The sequence below is a fragment of the Telmatherina bonti genome, assembly GCF_933228915.1.
Source record: "Telmatherina bonti genome assembly, chromosome: 3".
Classification (NCBI taxonomy): Eukaryota; Metazoa; Chordata; class Actinopteri; order Atheriniformes; family Telmatherinidae; genus Telmatherina; species Telmatherina bonti.
Window position 1 is genome coordinate 32,517,013 of NC_136621.1, and position 17,526 is coordinate 32,534,538.

At 36.6% G+C, this 17,526-nt stretch overlaps 2 protein-coding genes across 3 annotated transcripts in view; one reads left to right on the forward strand and one right to left on the reverse strand.

Moving 5' to 3' along the window:
* Positions 1-3,806: 3,806 nt before the first annotated feature.
* On the reverse strand, positions 3,807-14,412 carry mettl14 (methyltransferase 14, N6-adenosine-methyltransferase non-catalytic subunit). Its single transcript, XM_079265196.1, has 11 exons — positions 14,254-14,412; positions 13,838-13,926; positions 12,955-13,042; positions 11,439-11,516; positions 8,529-8,616; positions 8,343-8,433; positions 7,722-7,863; positions 7,502-7,594; positions 5,463-5,579; positions 4,428-4,638; positions 3,807-4,290 (listed from the first exon to the last, which is right to left on the reverse strand). Exons 1-11 carry the CDS (start codon positions 14,317-14,319, stop codon positions 3,986-3,988), a joined length of 1,368 nt encoding a protein of 455 aa, XP_079121322.1. The 5' UTR covers positions 14,320-14,412; the 3' UTR covers positions 3,807-3,985.
* A 1,364-nt stretch (positions 14,413-15,776) lies between these two features.
* prss12 (serine protease 12) overlaps positions 15,777-17,526 on the forward strand; it is a 28,706-nt gene continuing 26,956 nt past the window's right edge. For both annotated transcript variants that reach the window (XM_079261600.1, XM_079261601.1), the window contains exon 1: positions 15,777-16,828. In XM_079261600.1, the coding sequence (XP_079117726.1) occupies positions 16,435-16,828 (394 nt within the window). In that variant the 5' untranslated portion in view covers positions 15,777-16,434. The remainder of the gene's footprint in view (positions 16,829-17,526) is intronic.

Genomic DNA, 17,526 nt, shown 5'->3' on the forward strand with positions numbered 1-17,526 from the left:
AAGACGCAGATTAAGGTGACGTCAGAAAAAGATCATTTACTTTATATACAAAGCAGAAGATGTAAGGTGTGAGGAAGCTGGACGTCCATCCCAAGGAATCTCCCTCCATTTGTGACCATTTACCGGCACTAATTGTCTGTTCATACACACTTAATTCGCCTGTTTATTTATAACAAACAAAAAATATATATAATGGTGTTTTGAATCCAGTAACTGGTTGACAGTCATGAGGAATAACCTCCTGTATATCTTTGTTTCCTTCACCAGATATAATCGCTTCAGTTCAAAATGTATTTATTATTTTGTGTTGCTGTTGGTTTGTACATAATCATGATAATAAGAATGACTTTATATATAAAGCACTTTCAAAGTGTTGTACATGGCAATTAAAAAGACGTAAAATAAGAGTAAAACAGACAAGTTTGGCCTCATGGCAAAGTTACCAAGAGGGTCTTCAGTTCTGCTTTAATTACCTCTACAGAACCCACCTGCCTGACGTCTTGAGGAAAACTGTTTCATAGTGTCGACATCCAGAAAGACAAACATGCTCACCAAAACAGTTTTTTCTCCTTGGAGACCAGTTCACAGGGAACAAAAAATATGAGAAGAAAACTAAGATTGCTCATGGTCAACAAAATCAGATGGGGCAAGCAGCAGCATTTTGAGAACTTTACTGTAATTCTATTCTATTCTACAGTCATTTAGCAGATGCTTTTATCCAAAGTGACTTACATACACACATTGGGGGGGAACTTAGGGTTCAGCGTCTTGCCCAAGGGCACTTCAGCGTATAGTCAGGGGAAGCCTGGAATCAAACTCTCAACTTTCCGGTTACAAGCCGACTGCTCTTCCTCCTGAGCTACAGCCGTAATAAATGCAAGAAGTCACAAAGGCATGAAGAAGACTTTAGTATCAGTGACAAAACTGAAAGAATTTGAATGTTTCTACGATGATAAAAAGCAACTTTTGTTCCCTTCTTCATATGAAGGTAAAACGAGAGGGTCTGATGAAACAACACACTGAGATTCTTTGCTGTGTCCCTCCAGTAAATCAGATAACTGCAGATGATCAGATGACTCCGAGTAGATTTAGTTACAGCATCAAATAACAGTTTAGACTTGTGCTTATCATGTTCATGGTGTTAGAATAAGCAGCCTTTGCAGTTGACATGGCTAGTTGATAAAATAACTATTTTTCAAAGTATGAAAGAATCTGGATTGATGCCACTGGAGCTCAGCTTTTCTGTAATTTCTCAGCAAGTTAAACTTTTCCAGACAGGCAGACGATGGTCTAAAACCAATGTATGATCCTAACATGTGAGTACAGACACAAACCGTGCGAGATGAGTTAATAAAATGTATAAAATCTTTGACTGGTGGCTTATCGTCACAACAGAAATTCATGCAGAGCACAAAAAAAAAAAAAAAAAAAAAAAATCAAGTAACTTTTTTTTTTTTGTTTTTTTTTTACAAAACGTGACACCACAAAATTTATCTAAGAGACGGCTAACGAGAACCATATTCCATATGTTGATGTAATTCCATTAATTTATCATAGTACTTTGCTTATTTGTGCTTATTCATTACAAACTACATGTTACTGTATGGACTAACCTGGCAGCGATTGCTAAGGTTGTACATTTGCCGTTTTGTTTCTGGGTCACTTCCTTCATATGTATCATCGTTGGATGTGTGTCATGCATTGTTTGCACCTTGTAGATTTATTCCCACGATGATTGCTCGTGAATAAGGTTTATTGTTTCATTTCATATCCTTGTGGTGGCTTCATCCTTGTTACTGTAACATACAGCCAAGCTTATTCACACTAAACTGTGTCACCATTAGTCTTTTTTATACTGTGAAGCGTTTTTTTCCGCATTACATCCTTATGGTTGCACTTCTATTGTTTCTGGCACAGCTCGATACATAAAACTTTCTTATACAATGAGGTTTATTGTTTCATATAACCTTCTTGTTTGAATGCATTGTTGTTTCTGGCTGAGATTTATTTATATCAAACCCTATTGCATCCAGTTAATTAAGAGAAATCAATAAAACTTAATACTTAATTAAAGCTGATTGCTATGAGCTACTAATTAATGTGACATTAATTCAATACTTTTTCTCCTTTTTGTGACAGTAAATAAAGGTAAGGGAGAAGGAAATCACACTATTCTGTGATTTGCAGCTTAAAATACAAAGTTTGTTGGTCGTGCTACAGCTTTTTCAAATCATGTATCGTTTACATTTCTTTTAGGTTAATTTTACTCAAATCTATTGTATCTGTATTTAAGAACGCCTGCAAAACAATGCTTAAAAAAAAAAAAATAAATAAAAAAAAAAAAATCACAAAATCAAAGACACAGACAAGGATGACTTTAACGTAGTCTATTGGGGAGATATGCAAATAAAATCAATGATGAACAAGTTGCATGCAGTGTTGTGTACGTTTTGACAGTGACCCAGAATGCAACAAAGCAATACCACTTGAACCTTTTGTAGCTGGATTTTCCCTTTTAGAATATCATCCTTGTTGGCTTTGAACTAACACATAAAAAATACCCAAACAACATTTCCTGCTGAGTACAAAAAGAAGCCTTTGTGCTCTGGGACATACCGTTCAATAATCACTCTCTTTAGCTACAAATCTGAAACTCTACTTCAAGGGAAAAATCCAGTGTTTAAAACATTCTTTTTTATATATTAAGGGATAAAAAATAGTTATAGTATAGTTATTGATGTCAGTATTACTGAACAGTGACTCCACTCCTCCAGTTGTCCTGGCAGTTTGGATGTCTGAAGAAAAAGTTTGGTTTAGGAAACTTTTTTAAGATCCTAGCAAATAAAAAAAAAAAGTTAGAAAGACCTTTAGACAACACAATTAAAAGGCTCTGCACCATACTCATCACCTTCCACACATACACGGATTTTCGACTACTCCAGCTTTTGTCTAATAGCTGTTGGGGGGGGTTATGGAGTGGGTAAGTAGCATTAATTAACTTTATAGAACAGATCTTTTTGTTAAATACTTGTTAAAAAAAACAAAAAAAAATAGAAAATCAGGAAAAGAAAAAATGAGCCATCTCACTTTGAACAATCCCATGATGGACAATTTGTTTTCATTGTGATTTACTTTGTTTTGCTAAACAGCAACAGACTCATAAAGACAAAACGAATGGGCACCGAATCTCAGACTTATGAGCTGCATTTACAAGTTCAGATAGTCTGATAAAGCCATGCGCACATGATCAAACGGGCGCACATATTTCTACTAGTCTTGTAATAGGTATCTTAGTCAACGTGTAATTTTAACCTCAGTCAAATTGTTGAGCAATTGCTAAGCAAGAATATTATTTCAAGAAGTATGCAAACTGATGTGGCATCTTGGAAAGATGTGTGACATTCTTCAAATGGCACCTCAGCATGCACTAAGCGCATGAACAGAAGCGAGCAACCAATCAGCTTCAGCCGGGTGCATGCAGCACGAATGCAGGTGACAGATATGTTGATGATAAAAGCTGGTTTATCAGTGAGCCAGGACTGTTTCAGAAGCAGCTACGATGAAGGGGTGAGAAAAGAACAAAATTCTACGGGGTGTCACTTATAATATAACTGGCATTGTTCTGTGAAAGTGTCTGCAGAACTTTGCCGCATACAACAGAAAAACACTTGTTTTGTATATTTCTTATTCAGCAATGCAAAAAAGCAGTTTGCACTACAAGCTATTAAGAACACAGTAGTATTTGCGTCATTTCAACAACCGCATTCCAGCAAGAGTGGATTTTACACAAAAAGCACAACATTGCAAATAGCCCAAAAGACATTTATTCTAGTAATAACCATGTATCTAAAGTATCACATAAGAAAATATTACAAAAACAGACTGAGCACGCTTTATAATATCTCAGCTGCGGCTCACTAATCATAACAAGTGTGTTTAAAAAACAAAAAAACATTTTTCCTTTGCTTGATAATAGCTTGTTAGTCTAGCGGGGTGGGAAACCTCTATGCAGCCCTCCCCTGCCTCTGAATCCTCCTCTATCCCCCCGGAAATTAGGTCGATTTCTTTCTCGGCCTCTGTCCCCGCCTCTACCAGCATTTGGCCCACCGCGTCCCCCTCTGGGTGCGCCACCTCCACGGTCTGCCTTCAGCTTAACAGGAGACTTGGGTCGCAGCCTCTCTATTTCCTCCGTGCAGCCAGACAGGTTCGACTCGGGAAAGGGGAAATGAGAGGCGTATGTCTCTGGGTTGAAGTTGGTGTTTGTCAGAGTAGGGCCTACTGTCAGCCAGCCTACAAATGAGCCCCACCAAGAAAAAAGAAAACAAAAACACATCGAGGTTGAGAAAGCGAAAGAGGAAAGCAACCACTCTTATTTGTTGTTGTACAAACATCGCTCATCTGAACGCAACACAAACCGTCCATCTCACCTGGTCTGATGGTCGAGTCTCTTCCAAACAAGTGCAGCCTCCTGCGGCCCAAGCAGAAGTGTTCGATGATGTGGAAGATTTCTACTGGCTTCTCCACATTCCCCATCTCGGGCTCTTCGGTGATGATCAAATCGATGTCCACATTGGCATGGATGAAGTCCCCATCTGTGCTCCTGCGCACTGTCCCCTTGATTCCCATCAGGCAATGTTCCTGGAATCAAAGTATTTACATCACTGTATGCTGCATTCAGTTTGCTACCAGTGTAAATTTAACAACAGGTCTGTCACTAACGTTACCTTTCTAAAAGGAAGATATATTTTATCAGAGACATGGCATCCTCAAAATGGGCTGTATTAAAATTGCATTTGATTTCAGCTGAACTTGGGAGTCATCTTGTGATATTAAAAAACGCTCCTTTCTTGTTCACCCGAAACCGAAATGTTTTCATGCCATAATTCTAGTCTGGCTGTAAGTCAATTGTTTATTTTGTATGAGTGCGCATATGCACAAAGATGTGGTTTAAGTCACACCTTGAAAAACATCTTGATAGAAAAAGAAGAGCGAGTTTGACAAGAAGTAACAACAAAACTTGGCTCACTTTATTTTTCTTTATTTTTGCTCCGTGTCCAGGTCTACAATACCTGCAAGAAATCTGGTTTCTTGTTCTGTCTATAAATCTATCTATCTATAAATCTATAAATAAACCTATAAATCTATCTTTAAATCTATCTATAACCTATAAATCTATCTAAAACCTATAACTATCTATAACTCTATAAATCTTCTACCTAAAATCTATAAATTTATCTAAAATCTATAACTATCTATAACTAGCTAGGTAGCTAGCTAGCTAGATAGATAGATAGATAGATAGTTGCTGCAAATTGCGGCCAAGTTGTTGCAATAACTATTTGTAGTACTTTAAATTAGTTTCAAGCAGACTTACAATGTCCCATCAGTCTTATACTTACAGGATATAAATGTACAGTAGATTTAAAATGTCTACTGGTTCTATGTGTTTCTGTTCATTGTACCTTGGTCCTCTGGAAAACCGCTTTTGGATCCAGTGCCTTGGTTTTTCCAGGGTTGTTCTTGTTGGTCTTGATCCAGCAGATATCCTCACACCTCCTGAAGCCCCACTTCCTCAGGCACTAAAAACCAGAGTGAAAAGACAATGACAAATGCACCATATATGAAACCCAAGGATATAATTTGACAAGCATTAAAACCTTTAAAAGGTCATACTTTTTTATTAATCTAAAATGAATGTATTAAAACATTGAGAGAACAAATGAACAAGCAAATCCTGAACTTCTAACTTAAGTTAATTTAAAGAAAACGTAAATAAATTCTGCTGTCGCTGATCTTTGGTTCCAAGTCTGATAATGGTCCTGCTATGAATATATTTACTGACTGATGTGATAATAACTGAATTTTACCAATAAAAACAAACAAAAGATCAAAATCATGTTGTCAGACACAGCAGTGAACAGGAAGTAAACCACATTTATGGTGCAGAAATCCAGCCAGTTGAGTCCTATACATACCTGGCTATACCTACACTATAAGTACCATGTTTGACTCTAAAATGAAACTTAAAGTAAACACTAAATAGGTGGTAAAAAAAAAAAAGCAAACAAAAGAATTAATTTATTGACTGATTCAATGTTTCTAACTCTATTTTAAGCCTCTTATATTGTTCATTTGTTGAAATTTCTTAAATGTTTTCTTTTCTATTGGTTTTATGGACTCTTAGGAACAGGAAGAGCCTGAACGACATACAGTTGTTTCTCTGTGTCCTTTATTCGCTCAGCTATCAGGTTTGTTTTAGTTCTGACGGCGCTCTTTCACTAAATTTATATTTTAACTGCAACTTTTATCCACATTCAGCGTAGATATTATTGCAATCTTTTGTTTATCTTTAAAAAGACATTTTGTGTTCATATCCATATCTGTCTAGACTGCTGAAGCACAGACATGTTTGTTTCTATCCTGATTGTTGACGTGATTTGGAAGCAGGCGAGCTGTAAATCAATAGCTCTTTTGAGATCAATAAAGCTGTCTTTTAACTTGAAATAGTTGTAGTTTTGATGACAAAATAAACACTTCACTTTTGTCTGCGAAAGAAAACTACTTATGTTACTTTGTGCTGCTTTAAAAAGATAAATGACAAGAAGATCAATTACTGTTTTAGTTTTACAACTTTAATCTCTGCAAACATCACCCTGCTGCCAGTTGGACTGGTTATACTGTATTGTGTGTATTGTATTTATAGCCTGCACTGGCTTCCCAGCTTTCGCAACACAGGGCAGTACAACTTGGACAAACAAAAGATATCACCTAAAATTTCATTTGCTTTAAAGGTTTCCAGGCTTTGTTCTTTGTTCATTTTCATGAACTTATTTGTTAAACAAGTCAAAAATCATCAGACTTTGTCAAACACTGATTTTTTTTTCCCCTTGTAAAAATCATTCTAGTATAAAAGCATCTGCTTGTTTCATAAAATTAATAATAATCATTTTAATAACCCCCATGTTCTTGTATTGTAAAGAAGTGGATGGAATGAAACAAATGTTAAACACAGTGTTTATTTTAGAAAAATAAAAGAATAAAGCTACATAAATTCCACAGCTGAGATAATAGATATAATCGCCGGGCGAGGCTGTGAATCATTGCTGCTGAAAAGTTCACAGGACATGCGTCACAGCGGACTTTACAGCACTGCAACAAAGGAAAACAAAACCCCTGCTTGTTGACATGAATTGGAGTAAATGTGCATATGCCTTAAATAACTAAAGTAGTAAGACAAACACAAAAAGGTAGCAAATGACACTTAATCCTTTTACATCATAAAAACTCTTATATAACTAAAAGAACTAAAGTGTACTAATCCAATCACCTTCAGAGACTTATAGGATATCAATGAACATGGAGTTTAAACAATGATTGCTTATTGTAGAAGAAGGAAAAAACAATGTGAGCAATACAGCAGACAGCTTGTTTTGTGTCCAACGCATGTTTACGTCTAAATGTGGAGTTGGTGTTCTGTATAGATTAAATTAGATTGAGTTACCATCCTGCCCAGGTCAAGTCCTTCTCCAGAGCCACACCAGAGAAAGACGAAGGAACGCGGCGCTGATATCTCCTCAATTTCAAGTCTCATGATCTACAACAGCGGAGAGTAAAGAATAATGAAATGAAGCCATAGTTAATATCATTGGAGTTTGATTATTGATTCACATACTAGTCTGAACCACTGAATGCAAACTGGCCAGAGATGCAAGCAAACATACGTCATCCCAGGTCCAGAAACGTTCAGTGTGGCTGATGCCTGACTCTCTGTAGTATTCCTCTAAGGGAGGCTCAAGCAGAATCACATCAAACTGGCACTTCAATTCCCGCAGGTCAAAGTGCTCTGGATCAGCCTGGAGATACCTTAACGGACACATAAAAACACCTTTTTTAGATCCTTTTTTTTTTTTTCCATCTCAACACTGTAAACATTCATGTCATGACTACTGGGGTGGGAAAATTGAATCAAAAAATTGAAAATCAGAATTTTCTGTTTCACAATTTCAAAATCGATTTTTTTCTTTCAACTAAACAAAATTAATCCAAAATAAAATTTTTGTCATTTTTATTGGTTTTATTGGTCTTTTTACTTGTCTTCTTGGGCATTATAGAAGCAGAATGGTGGTCAGGCTACTGTGGTGCTTTCTCCTCACTGAAATCAGGAAAAATAACTTGCAAAAAGAAGTTTTATAATTTTCTTTTTTTTGTTTTGTTTTTAAGCTACAAACTTCATCAATATATGAAGAATTTTGAGAATCGCAACTTAAATCGAATCGGCAACCAAAAAAATCGGAATTGAATCGGGACAAAAGCACATTGTCACAGCCCTAATGACTACATACATGGGAGGGATGTTGGTGCTTGCAATGAGCTCATCTTTCAGTCTGATCAACTCTCGGAGTTTAGGATATTCCTCAAATCGATCCGCCAAGCCTTCAATAAGTAAAGAAGGAGAAATGTTAGAACACATGCACAAGCACACATGCATGGTTATAAACACGAAAAAAAGAAGGCAAGCAGACACTCACCAACATCTCTGATGAAGTTCTGTGGCCTGTGTCCTGTGTCCACAAAGTGTTGACAGTAGTCATTGTGAGGGTTTAAACTTTGGGTGCCCTGATGGAGAATGAAGAGGAGAAGCAGGACATGGAGAAATGGAAAAAAAAAAGAAAATAAACAGATGGATGTTTGTGTCTATTTCCATATATATTTAACACTATATAACCCCAGAGAAACTTTTAACATTCATTACTTTGCAGTTTCTGTAACAGTTAAAAACATGTGGCCATTTGTGATAATATGTCTGGATGAAAATGTAACATGAGTTATGCTTCTAATTTTTACAACAACTTTGTAGGGTTGATTTTTTTTTTAAAGTTTACATCACGCACACCCTCATAAAGATAAAACTAGGTGCCGGATCCAAAGGCAACTCATGACAAAAACAGAAAACTAGGTACGTATTGTGAGTTACCTCTGGTGTGTGGATCTACTTTTCTATTTTTGATTATGATGTACATCATACACTCTTCAAAGATTCTCCAGCTCAGGGGTGTCAAACTCCAGTCCTCGAGGACTGGTATCCGGCAAGTTTTTGTTGTTTCTCTGCACCAAAACACCTGATTCAAATCACATGGATCTCGCAACTTCTTGTGAAGCTATTTATTCATTTCGGTCCAGTGTGTTGGAGCATGGAGACAACAGAAACCTGCAGGATACAGACCTCCAAGGACCGGAGTTTGACACCTGTGCTTTAGCTCATTAAAAGCATATCATTGGATAAAAGTTGGAGTTTAAAGTTAAAATTCCTGACTAAATAACTAGATATCTATGTAACACATTGATGCATTTCAATTAAACTCATGACAGCAGCAGTGGCTGAAGCTGCTCTAAAGCATATTTTCTTAAGATGAAGAATTTGCAAGTTAATCTTTGTTTTGCAAAGACATATATATATATTTGTAAATCTAAAATCAACTCAGGAACTTGCTTTTAGAAAGAAGAAGTAACTTCATCTTGTTCACGCTGCACATCTTACTGCAGCCTTGTGATGAAGAATATTCAAGAATTCCAGTTTGAGTTTCATTTTCACCAGCCTGTTTTTTTTTTTTTTTTTTTTTTTAAACATAGATCTATGAGTTTAAAATGACCATGACTACCAGGCTGATGCGTGACTAGTTTAATAAACTTTAACAGGAATGGTTTCAGGCACTTTTCACCTGCCTGTTCTCATCAAAACAAACAAACAAACAAAAAAAAAAAAAGATAGAATGGGGTTATGGAATAATGCCAGATGAATCATCTGACTTTGCTTGGGACATTCTTCCGACTACACCCAAACTCTGTGTCACTAAAACTCATCTACCAGACTTGTCCTTCAACATTCAAAGCAGCTATAATAAGACTTGTTTATCTCAATGTTTCCATCATGTGATAAATGAATGACAGGTTTTCAGGTAAGAACATCTGATGACAAAGCAATATTTTTATTTCAATCACTTGCGGTTTTATTTTAGCTTCTTACGTCAGTAAATTCTAACATTTTTTTCTATATTAACAACATCATGTGGCCACCAGAAATATATAGAACATTGTGTAAACCTAGTGAAAAAGAGACTTAGGGCAGAGTAGAAAGTGAGTCAACAGATGGATATCTTTGCAATGTCCTGTGCCGATGCAGATTATTCACTAGGGCAGCCGTTGGCTCATACTTTCTGAACTTACAAGAAATTTTAATTCAACCTTATTCTGCATTATATTCTGCACTCTGTCAAAAGGAATATCTTTTAATACAACTCAAAGTATCTAAATAAGTTTCCCAATAAATGTCCCAACACAGCCACACCTGTCAGGCTGCAGTGCACATTTCCCTGCATAACGTTTTCCAACTGAGTCAACAGCAATGACCTCGAAACAGCAGATTATATGCGCCATTAATCATTTTACCAAGACATAAATCTGTCCACATAAATAATAGCACAGAGGCCAATGAGTGAGCTGGAACAAATACAAGATTGTTTTATGTATTTGTTTTGTGAAAGAATGAACTTCCTGGAGCTGAAACCGATCTTGGCAGCATTATTACACCAAACAAAATGAAAAATACTTCAGATATGACAGTGTAGATCACAACAGGTTATGTTTTGTTCCTTCTAAAATACCAGCTGCTGGTATCTATAACATACTTGTGTTGCAATGATGCTGCCTTAAAGTTCATGAGATTTATATATGCTTATAATGCTTGGCATGTAACACTTTGTTAAGCCATGTAAGAACAGAAAACAGTGTAACAGCTTAAAAAGTGATGAAACATTATATCTATTGTATTTTAATCAAAAGATAGTTTTAAGTGAAAAGTTACAATTAGCAGGTTTTGATTCATATGAAATCATTTCAAATAATTCAAAGATTATGTGAAATTGATATGAACTGCTATCAAACTTTTAAATTTTGTTTGGAAGATATTGTTTTCCTGGAGAAAAATAGTCAGTCGTAGCTATACGTCATCTTTAAAATTGGTCAGGATGGCGGTAAAGGTGTGGACCCATATGCAGAGACGAGAAACTGGAATGCAGGATCAAGACTGTGGTAATCGGTTTCGAAGGAACTCAGGCAATTAACACAATGATCCAGCAACTGAGAACACAAACCAAGGGGTAAAAATGCAAAAAGGAAGTAACTCGACACAGATGAAACGAATCAGAAAGTCAAAATAGGTGAACTAATGAACGGGAACTTAGACATGAGAGAACTAAACAAGGAAAACTACAAACTAAAACAATAAACCAGAATTACAGAGAAACGCAAAATATCATATCATGACAAAAATCTTTTTTTTTTCTTTTTTTTTTTTTTTTAACAATTCACAATTAGTGCATCTATAGCAATTACTAAAAATTGAATGAATGTTGATCATGTTTAAAAGAACGTTTTCAAACCTTGAGGAAAGTACTGGAATCCTTATAAACTTCTTCATATGGATTGCTCTCATCTGGCTGCTGCACCTCCACTTCATCCTAACAGACAAAAAAGAAAGAATTTTTTTTTTTAAATGAATGTACAAAATGCTCAATTACTATAACCTGAAGAAATTTCAGTTCAAATCAAACATTTTTTTTTATAAAGTGCTTTTCCTGCCAAAAGCAACATAAAAGGCTTTACATAACAAAAGCAGGTATTCACACACAAGTACACAGTAAAGCCGTGATCCTAACAAAACAGATAAAAAGCTTTATAAAATAACGTGCTAAATTTGACAACAGTATCATATTTTAAATAATATTAAAATTGCCCTGATTATTAAAATACTACCAATAGCCACAAATGTGAGAGAGGTTATCTTAGGTTTATTTTAGGTTCAAATCGGCATGTTTCTTTAAAGCTGGAATTGATCCTTATTTTATCAGTCTTTATTTAATGTTATTTCCTTTTCTCTGCTTTCTTGTTTTGAATTTAGATTTTGCTTCTTATTCTCTAATGTTTAATCTCTGTAAAGCACTTGGAATTACCTTTTTGTTATGCTATATAAATAAACTTGTCTTGCTTTGCCTAAAGAACTGTCGGCTTAAAAAAAGACACGTGGCTGCTTTTCATTACATGGCTCAACACAAGTAACTCCAGTTTATTTTTAGGGGGTTTTCTGGTAAGTAGTACCTGGAATGAAACACTTTTCTCTCTTCCTTTTGAAGCCCCAACCCAGTTTAGGTTACTACAGGTTACTTGGTTACTGGCAAGTTGAGAGGATACTACATGGTGACGTAAAAACACGTCACCAACCGGTTGACAAAATTCTCATCAGCAACAAAAACAACAAAGTTTCTGCAGGCCTGAGGCTCTGAACATGAACTGGTGCACCACCCCCTTTTTTCTGCATAAAGAAGTCATTTACAAAGCAGGAGTTTTTAAAACTGCCGGTGGGAAATGCAAAATATCGCATGTGGATATCCCTTCTGTACATATGGATAAAATATCCACATGCATGAGGATTGGAATTCATAAACATGGTTTATAAAGTTATATTTCGGTTCAAGAACCAAAGATCACAATCAGACAATGTCTTCTGATCAAAATCTTAAAATGATCAATGGTCATTGTATAAAAGACTTTTAAATAGCTTTAAATGGATGATGGAACACTAAACACACTCACAGGTAAGACTAAGCAAGGCAAGAAGTGGGGTACTTATTTTGAACTGGAGCAAATCTTTTAGCTAGTCATTTAAATTGTAAATTTTAATTAATGAGCCAAAAACTAGAAGTTAATCGCCATTCTCTGAGGCTTTGCAGCTTCCTACGCAGAAAGTATTTCACCAAGTTATTCATAAATCCTTACTCAAACACTTGTCATTATCATACCAGGTGGAAGGTAATCATTATATCTTATATGCCAAGTTTAAGGCTTCTTTAGCCTGTATGGACAGAAAATGTTCATATATTCAGATGTGATTGCACTTACTTTCTGTTCTTCGACATCTTCCTCTGTCTCCTCTCCTTCCGTTTGAGGCTTTTTTTTGGAAGGTGGGGCTAAGTTATCATATGAAGCCCTGCAAAACACAAAAATCTTATTTGATTTCCATCTTTCACTTTTATAATGCAGTATCATCCATGTTAGGGGATTATGGAAGATCAACCTAGCAGGGGAGATAACACATTATCATTGGATAATATGTTAAGCGCTGCATGATACAACTTAAAGTCGTAGTGAAAACACGTGACCAATGCAGAACTGGCAAAAATCTTTGATGTAGTTCTATGATTTCATGGACTAGCTATGTGGAAGCATTCTTTTTTTTTCTTAGGTCCAATGAAGTGATCAAATATAGTCATGTGCTCAGTGAAGGGCTAAGCTAATTCTGGGCCAATATTAAATGATTACAGCAAAATCTTTCCAGAAGATATCACACCAATTTTAATGTGTTCAAAATTTGGATAGATCCACCCATGAAAATCACACCCTTAAAAGGTGAAGATGGTGTATTTATGCCATTTCATTCCCTGATTACCAGACACCTCATCATCCCCTCCTGGTGCTGCAAATAATATTAATGAAAAGTGTTCAATGTAAAGAAAAACATTTTCAGTCAATTCAATTGTTGCTGAAGCATCTAAATAAAATGAGCATTTAGCTCTGATCATGACTAAGCAAAACTATGTAAACTCGTCTGTAGTATTTTAGATTTCTAGAAATGCAAGGGAAATACTTATCAGCAGTCATATATATATATATATATATATATACTACAACTGTTAAATCACTGTCAAACTCGCGCCAGCGTGGTATTTGTTGGTTCTGGTTTTAACACGTGTCTGTATTGTTTGTGCAGAGATTTTTATCTCACCTGCATGTTTCTCTTGTCTCTTCGATCTCTTTTAGCTCATCTTTACTGTTTAGGACAGCTCCGATACTGTCTGCGCTCTCCGCTCCCAACTGTGGTTTGGAAAAAAAACCCCAAAACAAAATATGAATGAGCAGATTTTGGATCATCTCTATTATGGTGAGTATTGCCTGCATCACTAGTCTACACCGTTCTTGTCTAATCAAACTATAACATAGTTGCTGCAATTAGCTTAAACCACTCGAATAGCTCCAAAATGCTGTCATATTTCTATTTTTTCCTGTTTTTTTTTTTTTTTCTTTCTTTCTTTCTTTTTTTTTTTGGTAAACAGTGACCACTGAAACGTTTGCTAAGTCCAACAGTTACGTTTGCTGGCTGGTTAACAACACAACTTGCTAATAGCCGGGAAGGCTACTTGCCTGTTGAGCTAACAGTTGTCGCCTAAGCTTTTGTTTCTCCCGAATCTCTTGGAGTCTGCTGTTCATTTCTCCTGTAGACCTTTAATAGAAGTATTCAAACCCCTTAATCGTTTATGCGTAAGTCTTTAAATGGAGCAAGTGGTAGCACTCATCCGCTAAGTTGAGATAACTGCTTGAATTCACATTGGGTTCGCTCGTTTTTCTACACCAACACATACGGTGATGAATGTTGCCTTGTATTCATGAAATCGGTGATAACCTGTGTTACTGGTACTGGGGTTTTTTCGCCTGGGATAACCTTGGCCTCTGAATAGGGTAGATAAGGGGACAGAAAATATAAAAAAGAACTGGAGTTAAATTTACGGAGCGTTAACTCCGCTTCTCTGGACTCATACCGGCTTACGTCTTCAGTAATAGGAGTTAACATTCCTGAATGAATGGTCACTCTATGATGATGTCATCAACCGGGACGCTTGTGTTTGACGTTTTCTTGTTTTCCTTTCAAGTCTTGAAGCGTCGGAAAAGGAAAATACTTGCTGTAGACAGACGACGAGGGTCGCTGTGACATCGATTAGCTCCGTCTGTCTGCAGAAATACTCACAAAAACTGCATGCTTTACGGCACGATAAGAACGATGTTACAGATTGCATAAAAGTGTCACACAGAAAGTTTTTTCTGTTTGTTTGTCATTTTCCTTTGGTTGGTTTTTGCGCCAACAAGCAACTAATGTGGTTTTCATAGAAACTTTGCAGACTGAACAACAGGTGCATGAAGCAATACTGCAGGCTGTTGAAGGTAAGTGCTTTACCTAACGATTTGTACAATCATAATCATAATCAATCCTCTATATTTCCTAAAAACTATACACTCAGAAGTCTGGGATCTTGTTCACAATAATTTTTCAAAGGAATCCTCCTGCAGTACATGTTTTCAATTAAACCATTATTGCAGGGGGGTATTTTTTAATGTAAAGGGTAACTCATTATTATTATTATTATTATTATTATTATTATTATTATTATTATTCATAATATAATAATAATAATGATAAAAATAATATCATTATTATTATGAACCCTACAGGTGATATTATGGGGTGGGAAGGGAGTAAACAACAACAACAACAAAAAGCCTGTTGCACTTCATGGAAGGACCTGCGTCCAACTGGACAGTCCACTAGCACCCTCCTACGATGTCCTCTATGGTTTGATTTTGTGCTTGTGTTGTTCACACTTGATGTAAGTCGCTTTAAAAGATAAAAGCACCTGCTAAATGACTGTAGAATAGAATAAATTAAGCCTCCAAATCAAAATAGTGTTATTAATAAATTATCCTACAATCTAATAATAAATGAACATGCACAGTTACTCATCATTATTTTTCATGTGGATTGAGTAAAACAGGCTGGATCCAAACTTTTTAGTCCTGCAAAGCTGACAATCTGACATCATGATGAGGTGGATTCATGTTTTACTAAGCAGATATACCACAGCAAAACAATAGTTCCTAGATGATACTGAGCAAGAAGTAAGATGAAATAAACAACAACAAAAACAATCAAATAAAACAAACCAAATAAACAAGTCAGTCTACAGCAGTGTTTTTCAACCACTGTGCCATGGCACAGAGATTATCAGGTGTGCCCTGAGAAATGACCCCATTTCACTTTACTGGTCTAAAAAGCAGATCTGTGTTCATCCAAACAGACCCCAGTGAAAGATAATAAAATTCCTTCTTCTTGTGTTTATCTGATTTCTATTCAAGAGGCTTTGACAAGATGGACTTTATATTAATAATAATATGTTGTTGTTTTTTTGTTGTTGTTTTTTTAAAAAAAAAATATAAACATGTTGGTTTGTGGTGAGCCTTGTGATTTTTCAGTGAAAAAAAAGTGTGCCTTGGCTGAAAAAAGCTTGAAAAACGCTTGTCTACAGTCACAGAGCAGTGACTGCCTGATAAATGTGTTGCTGCATTCAGTTTGATGTTCTGTTTAATCGTATTGTGCTGAAAAATCGCAGTTTGATGGAATCAATCACTGTTGATGGATTTCAGTCGGTGGGCTGGCTGCCCATCATCCCACGCAAAGAGAAGAGAGAGAAAGACAGAAAAAACACAGCTCCATCGATCCTCGCAGTCTTCTCTCTCGTCCCACGGACGAGATGAAGCCATGGGACTGAGTGGATGACTGCAACCCCGTTAGCTGATGAGTTCACCGCATTTCTACCGGCGCACAGTCTCAGCCGGAACATGGATGTGACATTTCTTGCTTCTTTAGCCGTACTTGTGGCTTCCAGCGGCTGCTTTTCCAGCACCGTCCCTTTATTCATCCCGCCGTTCACCGATTGCGCCCGGAGCCGTGGGAAAGATGGCTTTTACCGTGGAGCTATAGACGTCACCGAGTCTGGCACCCGGTGCATGAACTGGAGCGAAGTGTCCGGGTTCAAGGAGCGCCATCCGGGTAAAGGGATAGGAGAGCACAACCACTGCCGCAACCCTGACGGCAGGATCAGACCCTGGTGCTTTTTCAGGAATCACAAAGGCAGAGTAGACTGGGGATACTGCGACTGTAAACAAGGTAAACAAACAGGCCTGCCTGGAGAATACATGGCATTGTTTTTGGCAGAGCAACAAAGATCCTCAAATGTGTACTGTGTAAAGAAAATATCAGATCAAACTCATGTAAGCCTAAATTCCCTACATTAATGGAATGCTGATAAACATTTAGTGATGTTATCAATCTGGGCTGATGAGAAGTAACTCTCTCTATTTTGAAGTAACTCTGAACATCAAGATGCTTTCTCTTTCAGAAGTGTGTCTTAAGGTAAACGGGAACAAGAACATGCATGCCGTTGTGACTACGCAGGTATATAGCCTAAAGTAAAACAGCAGGTTTGTCGGCATGCAGTAAAATAAAATGATGTGAGAACATGAGGTACAAAGAGCCTTGCAACTCTATTCCTTCATCTCTAAGTCAATCGCTGCTTTGAACGATGTAGAGTGTGTGATTTCCATCTGGCACAAGCTGGGAAACCTCTTGTATTTTTAGTCTTAGTGTACGCCTCTTTCAACATCATGAGGATAAATTATCACAGTCAGTCATTCATTGAATATATCTTAATTCAGTTATCAGAGATATTTAAACAACTGAATGTCGATAAGTGAGGTGCTGAGTTTGGTTTCTGTATTTACTGGCTTTTGCACACAGAGGACAGACTGAGTACTTTCTAGTGCAAGTTCACATACTGATAGCAGCTTGAGACAGACCTCCACCTG